Source organism: Stegodyphus dumicola, chromosome 2, assembly GCF_044657685.1.
Source record: "Stegodyphus dumicola isolate Sdum_Otavi_A_Nest chromosome 2, ASM4465768v1".
NCBI lineage: Eukaryota > Metazoa > Arthropoda > Arachnida > Araneae > Eresidae > Stegodyphus > Stegodyphus dumicola.
The window spans coordinates 154,656,862-154,669,451 of NC_140769.1; the positions used below are offsets into that span (position 1 = coordinate 154,656,862).

The window sequence follows — 12,590 nt, forward strand, 5'->3', positions numbered from 1 at the left end:
GACCTTTCCGGCAACGCAACGCTTGAGCGGATGCCAGCTGTTTCTCCCCCCCCCATCGCTTCCGAAAAAGCAATTTTATCTCAGCTAATTCCGAGACTGTTGCCACTCCGGAAAATGAATTAAAGTTTTCGCAGTTTTTAATTAATAACTCTGCCAATTTTTGTCGTACGAAGATGGGACCGGTATCGATGGATTTGTTGATTTTTTTCGAATACGGTGATATGCGTTTCGAATTCCAATTCCTCTCCGTTCCCGAGATATTCCAGAAAAACGAATTTGGCACTCAGCCAAATCCCTAAAATAGGGAAAACCCGTGAAAGAAAGTGCAAAACGTAGGGAAACGTAGGGAAAAAGCAGTTTTTAATTAATATCTCGGCTAATTAAGGTCGCACGAAGATGCCGATGGTCAATATGGCGAGCCACGGGAATTCCGAATCCAACGGTACCTTCCGCTAAGTTCTGCACCCGGCCGTTCCCGAGGAGATGATGTTACAAACACACAGACAGACGCGCACAGATTTTAATAGTATAGAAGAAGATAGATATGGAGTGGCCATAGAAGAAATGGTGTGGCAATGGAGTAGCCATCTAGAAGTAGCTGCTATCGAAGATTTTCTTTCATTTCATTTTATTACATTGTTTCTGGAAGTCATCCATGATCTAACAATGTGTTATCATTTTTGATATAATGACTAATTTGAATCTTCACAGAATATGTGTTGTGTCATTTGTAGCTTGAATTGCAGTTCAGAAGCTTGCTAAAGATGAAACTCCTATTCAGGAGAACAATCCATTGCTTTAATTAATTTCTTTAAATTTAGAATATTGTAGAACTGGTAAGGAAAGCAACAAAACTATCTCTGGAATATTTCTTGTGAAAAAGGGAAATGAAAGCTTTATGAAGACATTTTCTATAAAAGTTTTTATTTCTTCATATAGAATTCTTCGTTTTTTTAAGTATGGAAAGCTCTTGTTTTCCCCCTTTCTTTCTTCCCCTCTAGATTCATAAATTTGGAGTCGTTCTCATACCTTCTTGTGCTGATAAATGAAATTAGGAAATCAATTTGTCAATATAAATATTCTCTCATGCACTGAATTTTCCATTAAGGATCATGAAGTTATTGATTCTTAATGGAAAATGGGCTTTGGGTTTTCAACTGTTTGGAGAGATGCTAATTAATATGCATTTTTATTTCATTATTACAAATGTTACATATTTTAGAAAATTATTTCTGATATTTCAGTACTGTACTGATACAATGATTGAATGAACTGATAGCTGTCACTGTTCTAGATACGGACATCTGTAAAAAATGTCCTGAAGCATTATTTAATTTGAAATTTTATTTGCTGCATACTCATGCATTTTGCTGTTTCATATCTAAAGCTAAAATTCTTTAGCAGGTATAAAGTTTATCAGCAGTCAGAGTGTTTAGTTTGATCTCTGCTATGTTTCAATGCTAAGTGAATCTATATTTTATTTAACTTCAAAATATAATATGTAAACAAAATTCATGCAGTGACTAAAATTTAAGTGTTGTGTGTCATAAATCAAAATTAATTTCCTAATTTTCTTAAGCATCTGTTATGTAATGAAGAGTAGTTTGTATTTAGGATACTGTAGTTTTAATAACACGAAATTACTAATTCTCTATTGATATCACCTAGGGTTTTCTGAATCTCAAATGGTCTCGTTGGAAGAGAGTTTTGTTGACCCGGATAATTGCAATTTTCCCCACCCTCTTCATTGCAGTGTACAAAGACATTCAAGATCTGAGTGGGATGAATGATCTGTTAAATGCCCTCATGTCAATGCAACTTCCATTTGCTCTTTTGCCTACTTTAATTTTCACATCTTCTAGAAGTGTGATGGGGGACTTTCAAAATGGAATGTATGTTCCATTATATTTGTTATCCATATAGTTATTAATATGTCATTAATTTTAAGAGCAATAATATTTCCTAGTGAATATAATTTGATCTTTTATGTTTTATATTCTATAGTTTTCTGTACACGTACTGTAATTTTGTAGTGATTTCTAAATAATAGAAAAACAAGGTTTTAAAGATATTTGACAAAGTAAAAGGTATAGCTGCTTATATTTGTGAAGCCCAATGGCGCAGTGGCTAACGCATCGCACAGCTGCACCACAGATCCAGGGTTTGATCCGCTGGCCGGGCAAGGTTGACTCAGCCTTTCATCCCTTGAGTGAGTCGATAAAATGAGTACCAAGTTCATTTAAGGACTAAACACCGGGGGGCCTGCAACAAGCTGACCACTTATCCAGGGCATAATATGCTGGCACACCCCGGGGCCCAAGGTCAAGAAAGCGCAGATTTCGGGCCACTGGCAGGCTATGGCCCAATAGGGTTGTTGCACTACCAAGTTTAGTTTACTTATATGTTTGTGATTTTAAATCAATTTTTATTAATTTAAATTTTGAAGAATATAGTTAAACCATTTTTGTCAAATTACATCAAAAATAAAAATTTAATGTCAAGTATTAATATTGTAAAATGATCACAGTCGTCTTTATATTTAGTTACTAGATCCCATAAATCCTAAGATGTGTTTAATATCTAATTGTAAAAAGTATAGGGGGTTAAAAAATGGAGGGCAGTTCTATATCCCATTCTACTTTGCCAATTGACAAAATTCAACTTGCATTTTTCATGTCTCGAAAGCGTGACTTAGGATATGTATTAGATTTATATATAGCATCGTTCTAACATAGGTATTTTGACACAAAATTGGACTTTTTCTGAAATAACATACGAATGTTTTTCCATATTTCGATTCTACGACTCAAATTATGCCTAGATATTAAATTTTGTAGCGAAATGTATGGAGAAATTCGAAAATTTATCTTCCAGGATTTCTTCAGTTTGCGACAAGAATAATTCACTTAGCGAACTTCTTTTCATGTGGCAACCAATTTTCCTTTCCCTTCCATTATGCCGGAGGAGAAAAAAAGGCACCTCATTCCTACCTTTTTACATTGTGCATAAGTGGAAAAAAAAGTCACTTCATTTCTACTTCCAAATAATTTTAGTAAAGTGTCTAGGGCCCACCAGTGTCCGAGCGGCAACGTTGCTGAACACCAGTAGTTCGGTCTGAGGTTCGAATTCCACAAACGGGCTGGCTGCATGGGTGTTTTCGCGCTTTTCCCCATGTGTAACGTGTATATGAGCCAGTTTCCCTTAAAAAGTCCTCCACAAAGGCATCTCTCCCGTAAGGCAGATAGCCCTCGAGTGCTTTGCTATAATCTAATAAACCAAGTAAAGTGTCTAAACCACATTTGATGTTTTATCGCTTTCAACAAATATGCCAAATTTCAAAATGGGCCAATATGTAAATTTACATATATCTTCAGAAATTTTGAATGAAAAATTGTAATTTATTGCAGGTATGCTTAGAAATATGTCTTTAAGATGATGGTAAAATTTTTATACATTATAATTCAAAATTTTGTTTAAAAAAATTATAAAAATTATCTAAAAATAAAAATTTCAAAAATAAATCGTAAAAAAAATGGGTGAATTTTATTTGAAATGAACCTGAATTTCAAAATGTGAAAGGAAGAATCAAATAAGTTTAATAAAAAAAAGAGATATTTTTTTAATAAACTAGTTAGTTAGTGCATCTAAATATATACCAAACTCAATTAACATTGAGGAGCTAAAATTTTGAGAGCTAATTTTTTAAAAACTACTCCTACAATTTTTACAGAACTTAATAATTTGGCTTAATTTGAGTCGTAGAATCGAAATATGGAAAAAAAATTGGTACGTTATTTCAGGAAAAGTCCGATTTTGTGTCAAAATATCTATATTAGAACAATGTTATAAATAAATCTAATACATATCTTAAGTCGCGCTTTTGAGACATGAAAAACGCAAGTTGAATTTCGTCAATCGGCCCAGTAGAATGGGAGATATAGAACTGTCCCCCCCTTTTTTTTGGCTCAGTGTACATTTTATGAAAAATATTTAACCTAGAAACTTAAGATTAATTTTATGTTATATGACTAATCATAATTTGTTTTTACAAATCAAATTGAAGATGTTCAATTAAAGGTTTCTTTGGACTATAGGCAAAATTCTGTCATATGCACTCCACATTTTTGTCTAATGTGGGGACAGCCAGGTGATTTCCTTTTACACAGACAACTGGTGTCTTGGAATTGTTTATACCATCACATAATGCTTTGAGCGTTTGGTTGTTCAACACTATGAGACTGTTGGCGAAAATCCCATTGAATAGTTGTTGCCAGCCTCTCATTTTGCAAAATTATTTCTCTTGCACATTTGCCTTCTAGACAGTTACTGAAGTGGGGTCCAAGGAAGAGTGTTAGTGCTATCTTTTGCCAAATGCATGAATTTTGAAATTTCCTCTTTCTACCTAACCATTATTCGATTAAAATGGATTAAAAGCTGAATAGTTATAATTTTTTTAAATCGGATGATTCTTTTTTAAACACCCTGTACATGGGAACAAAGCTATGTCTAAAATCTCGCTAGTAAATTCTGATTGTATACCTGAAAAAATGTAAAATGTATATGTATTTCATTTTTTGGAGATGTTATACAATTTTTAAATGCTTTTTCGGCCAAGAATTTCAATTAGGGAAAAAATAAAAGAAAAGAAAAAAAGTGCATTCATGTTTTAAATATTAGAATGTGTTCTTTGCTTTTGGATTTACTTTCAAAAGGAGATTAAGATTTAAATTATGTTATGCTTTCAGTATCAAGAGCTTTTTTTTTTTTTTTTTTTTTTTCTGGTTTGTTGGTTAGTGTGTGTGTTAAAAGTTTTTCTAATTATTAATAACATAATGTATCTTTTTTATCTTTAGTTTGAGCAAAATTGTTATCAGTCTGTTGGGAGTACTTGTAATAGGGATTAACCTTTACTTTGTTGATACATTTGCTCGTGACAATCTGCCAGATCACTGGGCTGTGTACTTCGGCTTGGCTCTATATATACTATTTTACGTATGTTTTGTATTATATTTGGTAAGTATATTTATTTCTAATTAAAAATTAGTATCAACACTTTTTTAAGTAGAAAAAGTGTAAATTATATTGTTATTATTAATAGACACATGTAAGAGAAAAAAATTAACTCTGTATTTAATTTGATTTTTCTTAAATGCATTCTACTACACTATTTTTAAAGGAATTAACTTTAACTGGTATTAAAGGAAAGTTTTAAGTGAACTGAAATAATAGTGAAAGTGAATGCAATAATTCAGTGTTAACAATTACTGAATAATGTTCATTTCATGATTAGAAAATATGAAAATGTTTTATGCTGTCGACATTAGCACCCTGATGGATATTTTTAATTGATAGATTAGCGAGCTGATGGATATTTTTATTGATAGATTAGCAAGCTTCTTTGACTATTATGCTTTAATTATCTTTCGGAAGCAATTAGATTGTAATAAGCATATAATTCTTATTTACATGATTATTTTATACTGTGAAATACGTTTTAACGCGAAAACACTCAAGACAAAATATCAATTAACACGAAATAATACAATGGTTCCAACAAACCACTATTGTATTTTCATGCATTTTGTTTCTCCTAACAACAAAATAAAAATCGCTTAACACGAAAATATATCCTTTCTGGGAATGGACAAAATATGGAAAACACCAGCATCGCAGGCGAAATTTAAGCAGGGTGTGAAATGAAGGAGAGGCGATTTTACATGTTTTGTAGAAAGACTAACTTGTCTTTGAAATACCCTTGGAATAGCCTGCGACACGAGCCAGTTTTGCTTATCTAAGCTACTTTCACCTTTCACTCCTGCAAATGCCACACAAACATTTCATCTCTCATCAATTGGCTTTGGAATTCGGTGACGAGTACATCGTAGTGTGAGTAAAAATTAGTGAGTTTGGTTCGTATGTTGCACTCTGCATGGCATTCAGTGACTCCAAGAATGAATGAAAATTGTTTTTGTCATGTACAATTCTCAGAAATATCAGATTCTTTGGCCCCGAAAGAAACAGAGCAATACTGAAACTGAGCCAACACAATGGAATGTTTGAGAAAGTTTCTGGATTAATAACATAACATAACATTAGTGGCGCTTCCTTCTTGTAAAAAGAAGGAAAAGAGCTTAGGCATTCTGTATTAATGGACTGTCCTACTGTATTATCGGAAGAATTTGCTGCAGTAGTTGATGATAATGTATGTACAGAGCCAATTTATGGCAGACAAAGACATTTTGGAGCTTGTGTTCAAAGCTAAAAAAATATCATTAATGCAGATTCTGATGATGACATTGAAATGAATAATGCAGCTCCTGTTCCCAAGTCATCGAAAGTGAGGAACATCATAAAAAGTATGCGCTGTTATTTAGACGCACATTCCAATGGGGAAATGAATAACAAAATGGACGACATTGAACAATTTGCTAACAATTTGTTGCTAAAAAAGACAATGCAAAGAAAAATATCAGATTATTTTCCAAAAACTCAATACATGTTTTGTTTTTCAAAAAAAAAAAAAAAAAAAAAAAAAAAAAAACCCTTAAAAATTTGCGTTAAATTTAATTTAGGTCTTGTGGATGTTTTTTTGTTTCATTGATTTTTATTAAATATATGCATATATGCATATCTATGTAAATAAAATGTACTTTAATAAACTTAATTTTGTTGAATACCTTTTTTTTTTTTAAATATACTTTAACACGAAAAAATATTTCAGTCCCCTCAGTTTCATGTTAAACAATTTTCACTGTATTTCTAATTGTTAACTTTCTTTTGTATTCCAAGCATTTTATGGTATAGTTGGTGAAAAACTCTAGTACTAAAAATCAACATTCTGTATCACTGAAAGCAAAATGAAGTATGAACAATAAAATTCTTTTGTGTTTAACAGTTTATAAGAAATCTCCAGAATAAGCAAGCTAGATGAAGGGAAAACTTCAATTTTTATTCCAGCTTTAAATTATAATTTTTACAAATGAATGATATCAGTTAAAAATAGCTGAAGAAGAACAAAAGATAGCACTGCAATTCTCTTTGACTACAACGTGAATATTGCATTACAAAACTGCTGAGCATTCAACAGCACCTCAGTTTAGAGATTAATTCCTAACTAACTCAGAGTAGGTGGCCTAATTATTAAGAATATAAATATATTTTACCAAAAAATGCAGTTTCCTTTTTAGGCAATTTAAAAATTAAATATATACTGCAAATCCATTTTTTTTTTCAATTTTGAACATAAATTTATATAATGTGCTGAGATATTTTTAGAAACATCAAAGTTGTCTAAAAGTAAGAAATAACTGCATGTACATTCTTTATTTTAATAATGTATGTCCATTTAATAAGTGTTTAAGTATGTACTTCCATATAGGTAATTTATTTCTGTTGTGTAAATATTTAATATTTTTGTTTTAGGCAATGTGTCTTATGTATGTTTTGGGTCTTTCTCAAGTTGCGCATGTACCTGTAAGTAATTAAAGTATTTTATTATAATTATTTTCAAATTGTATTTCCACTATATTTCTTATTTTTGTTACAAATTTATGTAAGATAAAATTCTGAGTCTAGTTTGTGTAACACTCCTTAAATCTTTTTAATTAATTTTTTTATCCTATAAATAGTAATATTCTTATAATTCTTTCTGAACTGCAACATTTCAAAATTAATGCCGCTCATATGCTTTTTATATAGCATTTATGATTTATATAATGGAAAAAATGAAACTAATGTCATATATGCAATCAAAATGATAAAGCAATAGAAAGTAAAGCTCTTAATCCAAAAATGGAAATAAACCATAACGTCACTATATTGAATCTAGCATCTAATATGCATACATATTCTTCTGCTTTGTCCTTTCTAACATGTAGTCTTGTGTTTCTTTTTCTTTCTCCAACTGTATTCCTGTAACATTTTGAAAGCATGCATGTAGTTATTACATTGCACAGCTATTCATGACATGATATAAACAAACTACCATACTAACATGTATGTGCGTATTTAGAAACTGGCATCCCATTAATAGAAAAATTCTTTTCCTTTTTAAAAATGTTTTTCTTATTAGCAATATAGTGCAGATTTTGACCATTTAATGCAAGTAGACAATTTCTGTGTAACTTTTCATACATTGAAATGATGTCAAGTAATTAATATTAATTTGCATAATGCTATTTTTGTAAGCTGTCCTGTGTTAAAAAAGTTGCTGAAAATAAGAATGACATGATACATACAAAATTCAAATCTATAGTAATAATATACATATTTGTTACTCATAATTAATTGAGAAGAAAATGAGCATAGCTGAAAGATTGGAGGTGGTGCATAGTACAGTTAAGTTCACATTTCAGAGACTAGAATCCAGCAGGGTCATATCTGCAATTCCCTTGTGTAGTTTTTCCCTGCTGTTAAAAAAATTTGAGATTTATTATTTAGCTGATGTGAAATATGATAATATATTTATTTGATTAACTTAGATTGTCATCTTTTTCTATCCAGCTGGAAACAGTTCTTTGTTTGTAATGAAAAATATTTCACGTGCTACCCTAAATCTGTATGAATTTTCAAAATTAATACAGTCAAAAGTCTTTAATCTGGACTCGTCAGGACTTCGGCGATTCCGTATTATTTGTTTTTTCTGGATTATAGATGATCAATTTAAATCTGGTAAGATGACATGCAGAAATTATAAAATTAAAAATATGAAACCATAATTTATGAAATAAAGAGCAATTATAATCTAAAGGATATCAAAATATACACACAAAAAAAAAGCTTAATATGTATTTGTTTACTTTATTAAGCATTTCTTTCAATGTGCGCATGCGTAAAGCATACATTACACATAGTCGAAATTAGAAAATTGCGACCAGAAAACTATTTGATGTGTATTCGTGATATTTATAATGACGAGGAATTTGATTTAAATCATATCAAAGATGGAGTACATTGAGATGAAATACTACATTTAGTAAGGAATTATAAGCTGAATAAAATAAAAACATCTGCCCTGAAGATGAGGATAGTGCTGACAGATCAACTTCCAGTTCATTGTGCGATGCCCCCCCTCCCCCCGCAGAGTAGCATGAAATTGATAAACAGATTTCGGAATGGTTAGAGAAACGAAGGATATGCCTTTATCCATTTTTTGCAGCAATTCCACTTTTTGTTTGATGGACATCGAAACATGCTTTTGCTTTGTAGATCCTTTGGCAGTTCTAGAATCGGAAATTCTTTTTGACATAATCCAAAGTTCAAGCTTGCTTTTATAAAATTGCTCTAACAGTCTGCAAAAAATAATAAGCCAGATCCAATTAGAAGATTAAAAAAGAACACAATCTGCAACATTAACTGAAATAGATAATTAGATAATTTTAGCTTAGCTTATACCGTCCGTTATACATTAAACGCACATACATAAACATATTACGCGCATGCGTAAACGCATATGTGCAAGCCTAAAGGTATTATACCCATGCATAAACGCATTATGCATTTACGCATGCGCAAAAAGTTTGTAGCTTTGAAATCCGGATTATAGATCATTCCGGATTATGGACGTCCGGATTAAAGACTTTTGACTGTAATAGTAAATAACTGCATGTAAATTAATAATAGTAAATAACTGCATTCCCTGCATAAAATAATTGCTAATAATTTTTTTACTTTGGATTTTTTTATAAGCTGGAAAATATTACCAATAGACGTCTTTCATGAACTGCAGGTTAATTTTACATAACCTCTGGAAAGATTTAAGACAGTGGTGCCCAACCTTTAACTTGGTGAATGCCAATTTGAAAATTTTGGCCAGCCACAATTATATATAGCACTTTTAATATTTCAATTTTAAATATGTATAATACATAAATTATAAAAATGTGTGGCATAACATGTTATTAAAGAAAAAGTGTAATTATGTACTCTTTATATTTACTATATGATTTATGTCGCCGAAGCAACTTTTGAAAGCAAGCAGCCATAGCCTCTAACTGTTACTTATTTAGCACCATCCAGGGGGCACGTGTGAATTTAAGACTGTCACAGACACAGTAATCTTACACCCTCCAATTGGCTAATTTCACACCGCGCACCGGGCACGACTGCTTTAGCTGAACATCTCAGTAGAATAGGCTTATTCACTGAAAGCCAATGCCCTATTTATAAAACAGATGCTATGAATAAGCAGCACTTGCTCGTCTGTCCAGACCTAGATTCTAAGTTGCAACATAGTGGTGATTTCTCCAGCTGTACTGGATGGCCAAGGCTTTTATGTCCTGAGCACATAATAGTTTTGCCAATGAGGATTTTTTAAGACTTTAATTTATGTCTTAATTTTTTGGTTTTGTGAAGATTTTAGTGCTGTAATATTGAAGTGTTTTCAACACTTTCGTGAGGTAATTTTGCATTTAATGTTTTCTTTTTTGGCGAGTGGCCTGATATAAATGGATGATTTCTGAATAAAACTATAAAAAATACAACATGTTGCCATATATTGAAAATTCAGTAAGATACAAATTAAATATATTAAAAGCATATTTTAATGTGAAACCTGACACTATCTGTACTTTGTTGCATATGATGTTATGGCTGAATTCATGCAGTCATTCAGATATTCATTTGTCATCCTAGATCTGAACTTTGATCATAACAAGTTTTTTGCAGTGGTAAGTTGATCAAACCATTTTGGCAGTGGTAAGTTGATCCAAAATAGGAACTTAAGTCCTTGAAACTTTTTTTAAGAGTTAATATTTTTTTCATCTATGAGCATCCAAATATCTGTTTATAATATTCTTGTTTTTAATTGTAAATTAGACTGAAAAATCAAGTGCTTCCATTTTCCAGAATTTTTATTTAACATATTTGTTATCTGTTGCGATATTTCAGAAATATTAGTACGGATATTCAGATGTATTAGTACAAATGGACTTAAAGTGTATGAAGCAATGGACTGAATTTTGTGACAATCAGAAATTTTAATTTCAAAATTATTTTAAAGCAGGTTTCAGAAGCCTTTTATGTTACAAGTTAAAGATTAAATAAAAAAGATTATTTAAAACCTTCACAAGTCTTTGTCATATTGTTTCGGACATAGTGATAATTCTAGTAGGGTTGTAGGACTTAAATTCAGTTTCCAGATTAATTGTAACTGTACAAGTTACATTTCTTTCATTTGGGAATTATATTTACGGTATTTAATTTTGATTTGCATGCATTTATACTTCCTGTTAATTCAATAATAGTCTTTTCCTTGCCCTGAAGTTTAAGATTTATTTTATTTTTGTTTGTTATGTCTGTAAGAAAGCCTGAATCCAATAACCAGTTATGATTACTAAGTTCTTTAGAAGTTTTGTTTCTGTTTTATTTGTGGAAAAACCTCTAAAAATTGTTGTGCTTTTTTTTGTGTTACTAAGCCATCTAATTTCAGGATGTAACGTTAAAGTTCCATATTCAGCATCAAGTTCATCGTAGAGTACTCTGAACAATTTATTCCAAAGTAATCTGGCACAAATAGAATTTACAAATTTTCTAACAACTTCTTTCATGTAATGTAAAACTTTTGTCCATAATGTCTACTGCTGATGGTGCAGTAGTGGTTAAAATGCTTTAGAAAGGCAGTAGTCATTCTTACATAATGTGATTAAAACCAACAGCAAATATCAATCATGGCAGGTATGCCCTTATGGTCCCAGGTTTTTGAAGCAGAAGATTAATTATAGTTATATGGTTTTTAAGAGCTTGGTATATATCTGCTCCACCTGTATTGTTGTGTTTTAATGGCAGAACTGGCAATATATCTTTTTTCATTAGGCAATCGTTAAAAAGACCATCTTTATAAAACTATTTACTTGAAATTCATTGCAGATATCTGCTGATTCATCACACTGTAAGCTAAAGAAAACACATTTTTGTAAACCATCTTTTACATGTCCTCTGACATTTTTAGACATGGCTTCTATTCTGTGAGTGACAAAATTTGTGGAAAGTTGGCCATCTTGGATAGCTAACATAATTTCATTCTTATTTGTAGCTTCTTGAAATAAAATTTCTGATGCACCAAGCATTGCGTCTTAATTAATGTTGTCATCCTCAATTTTTTTTTTTTTTTTTTTTTTTTTTTTTTTTTTTTGCCAATTGCAAGTATATCTGCAACCTTGAGCGATGCAAAGCTAGCAACTTTCATTTTATTTGCAGGTTTGGCAAGCATTGATTCATGGACAATAAATGTGCTTTTCAATTCTTTCACTTTACATTTTCCTAGCGTGCTGTTACTATAATATTTTTTTATGAATTGTTTTAAAATGTTGTTTGTTCTATGTTTTTTTTTTTTTTTTTTTTTTTTTTTCCCCAAACAGAACTTTTTGAACTATAAATAAAAGAAATGCATTTATTCTTGAAATTAATGAAAAATTATTTCTCATCTCATTCATTAATAAAATTATAACTGTAGGCATCATTTTCTTTCCCTGCCTCATATGACATGATTAATGTAACTACAAAATCATTAATATCTATTAAAACTCATGATTAACATACAGAGAAGAAGCAAATATTTTTTATGCTTGTATGAAAAGACCAAATCAGCAACT

The 12,590-nt window shown here is 31.0% G+C and overlaps 1 protein-coding gene across 6 annotated transcripts in view; it reads left to right on the forward strand.

Annotated features, from left to right (window-relative positions):
* Positions 1–12,590, forward strand: part of Mvl (solute carrier family member malvolio) — a 151,851-nt gene that overhangs the window by 98,855 nt on the left and 40,406 nt on the right. For 5 of the 6 annotated variants that reach the window (XM_085811319.1, XM_085811321.1, XM_085811322.1 and 2 more), the window contains 3 exons: positions 1,669–1,892; positions 4,854–5,013; positions 7,423–7,473. In XM_085811319.1, coding sequence (XP_085667445.1) covers positions 1,669–1,892; positions 4,854–5,013; positions 7,423–7,473 — 435 coding nt within the window. Of the gene's footprint in view, positions 1–1,668; positions 1,893–4,853; positions 5,014–7,422; positions 7,474–10,632; positions 10,655–12,590 lie in introns of those variants that run through there. The other variant, XM_085811320.1, reaches the window with a different exon arrangement.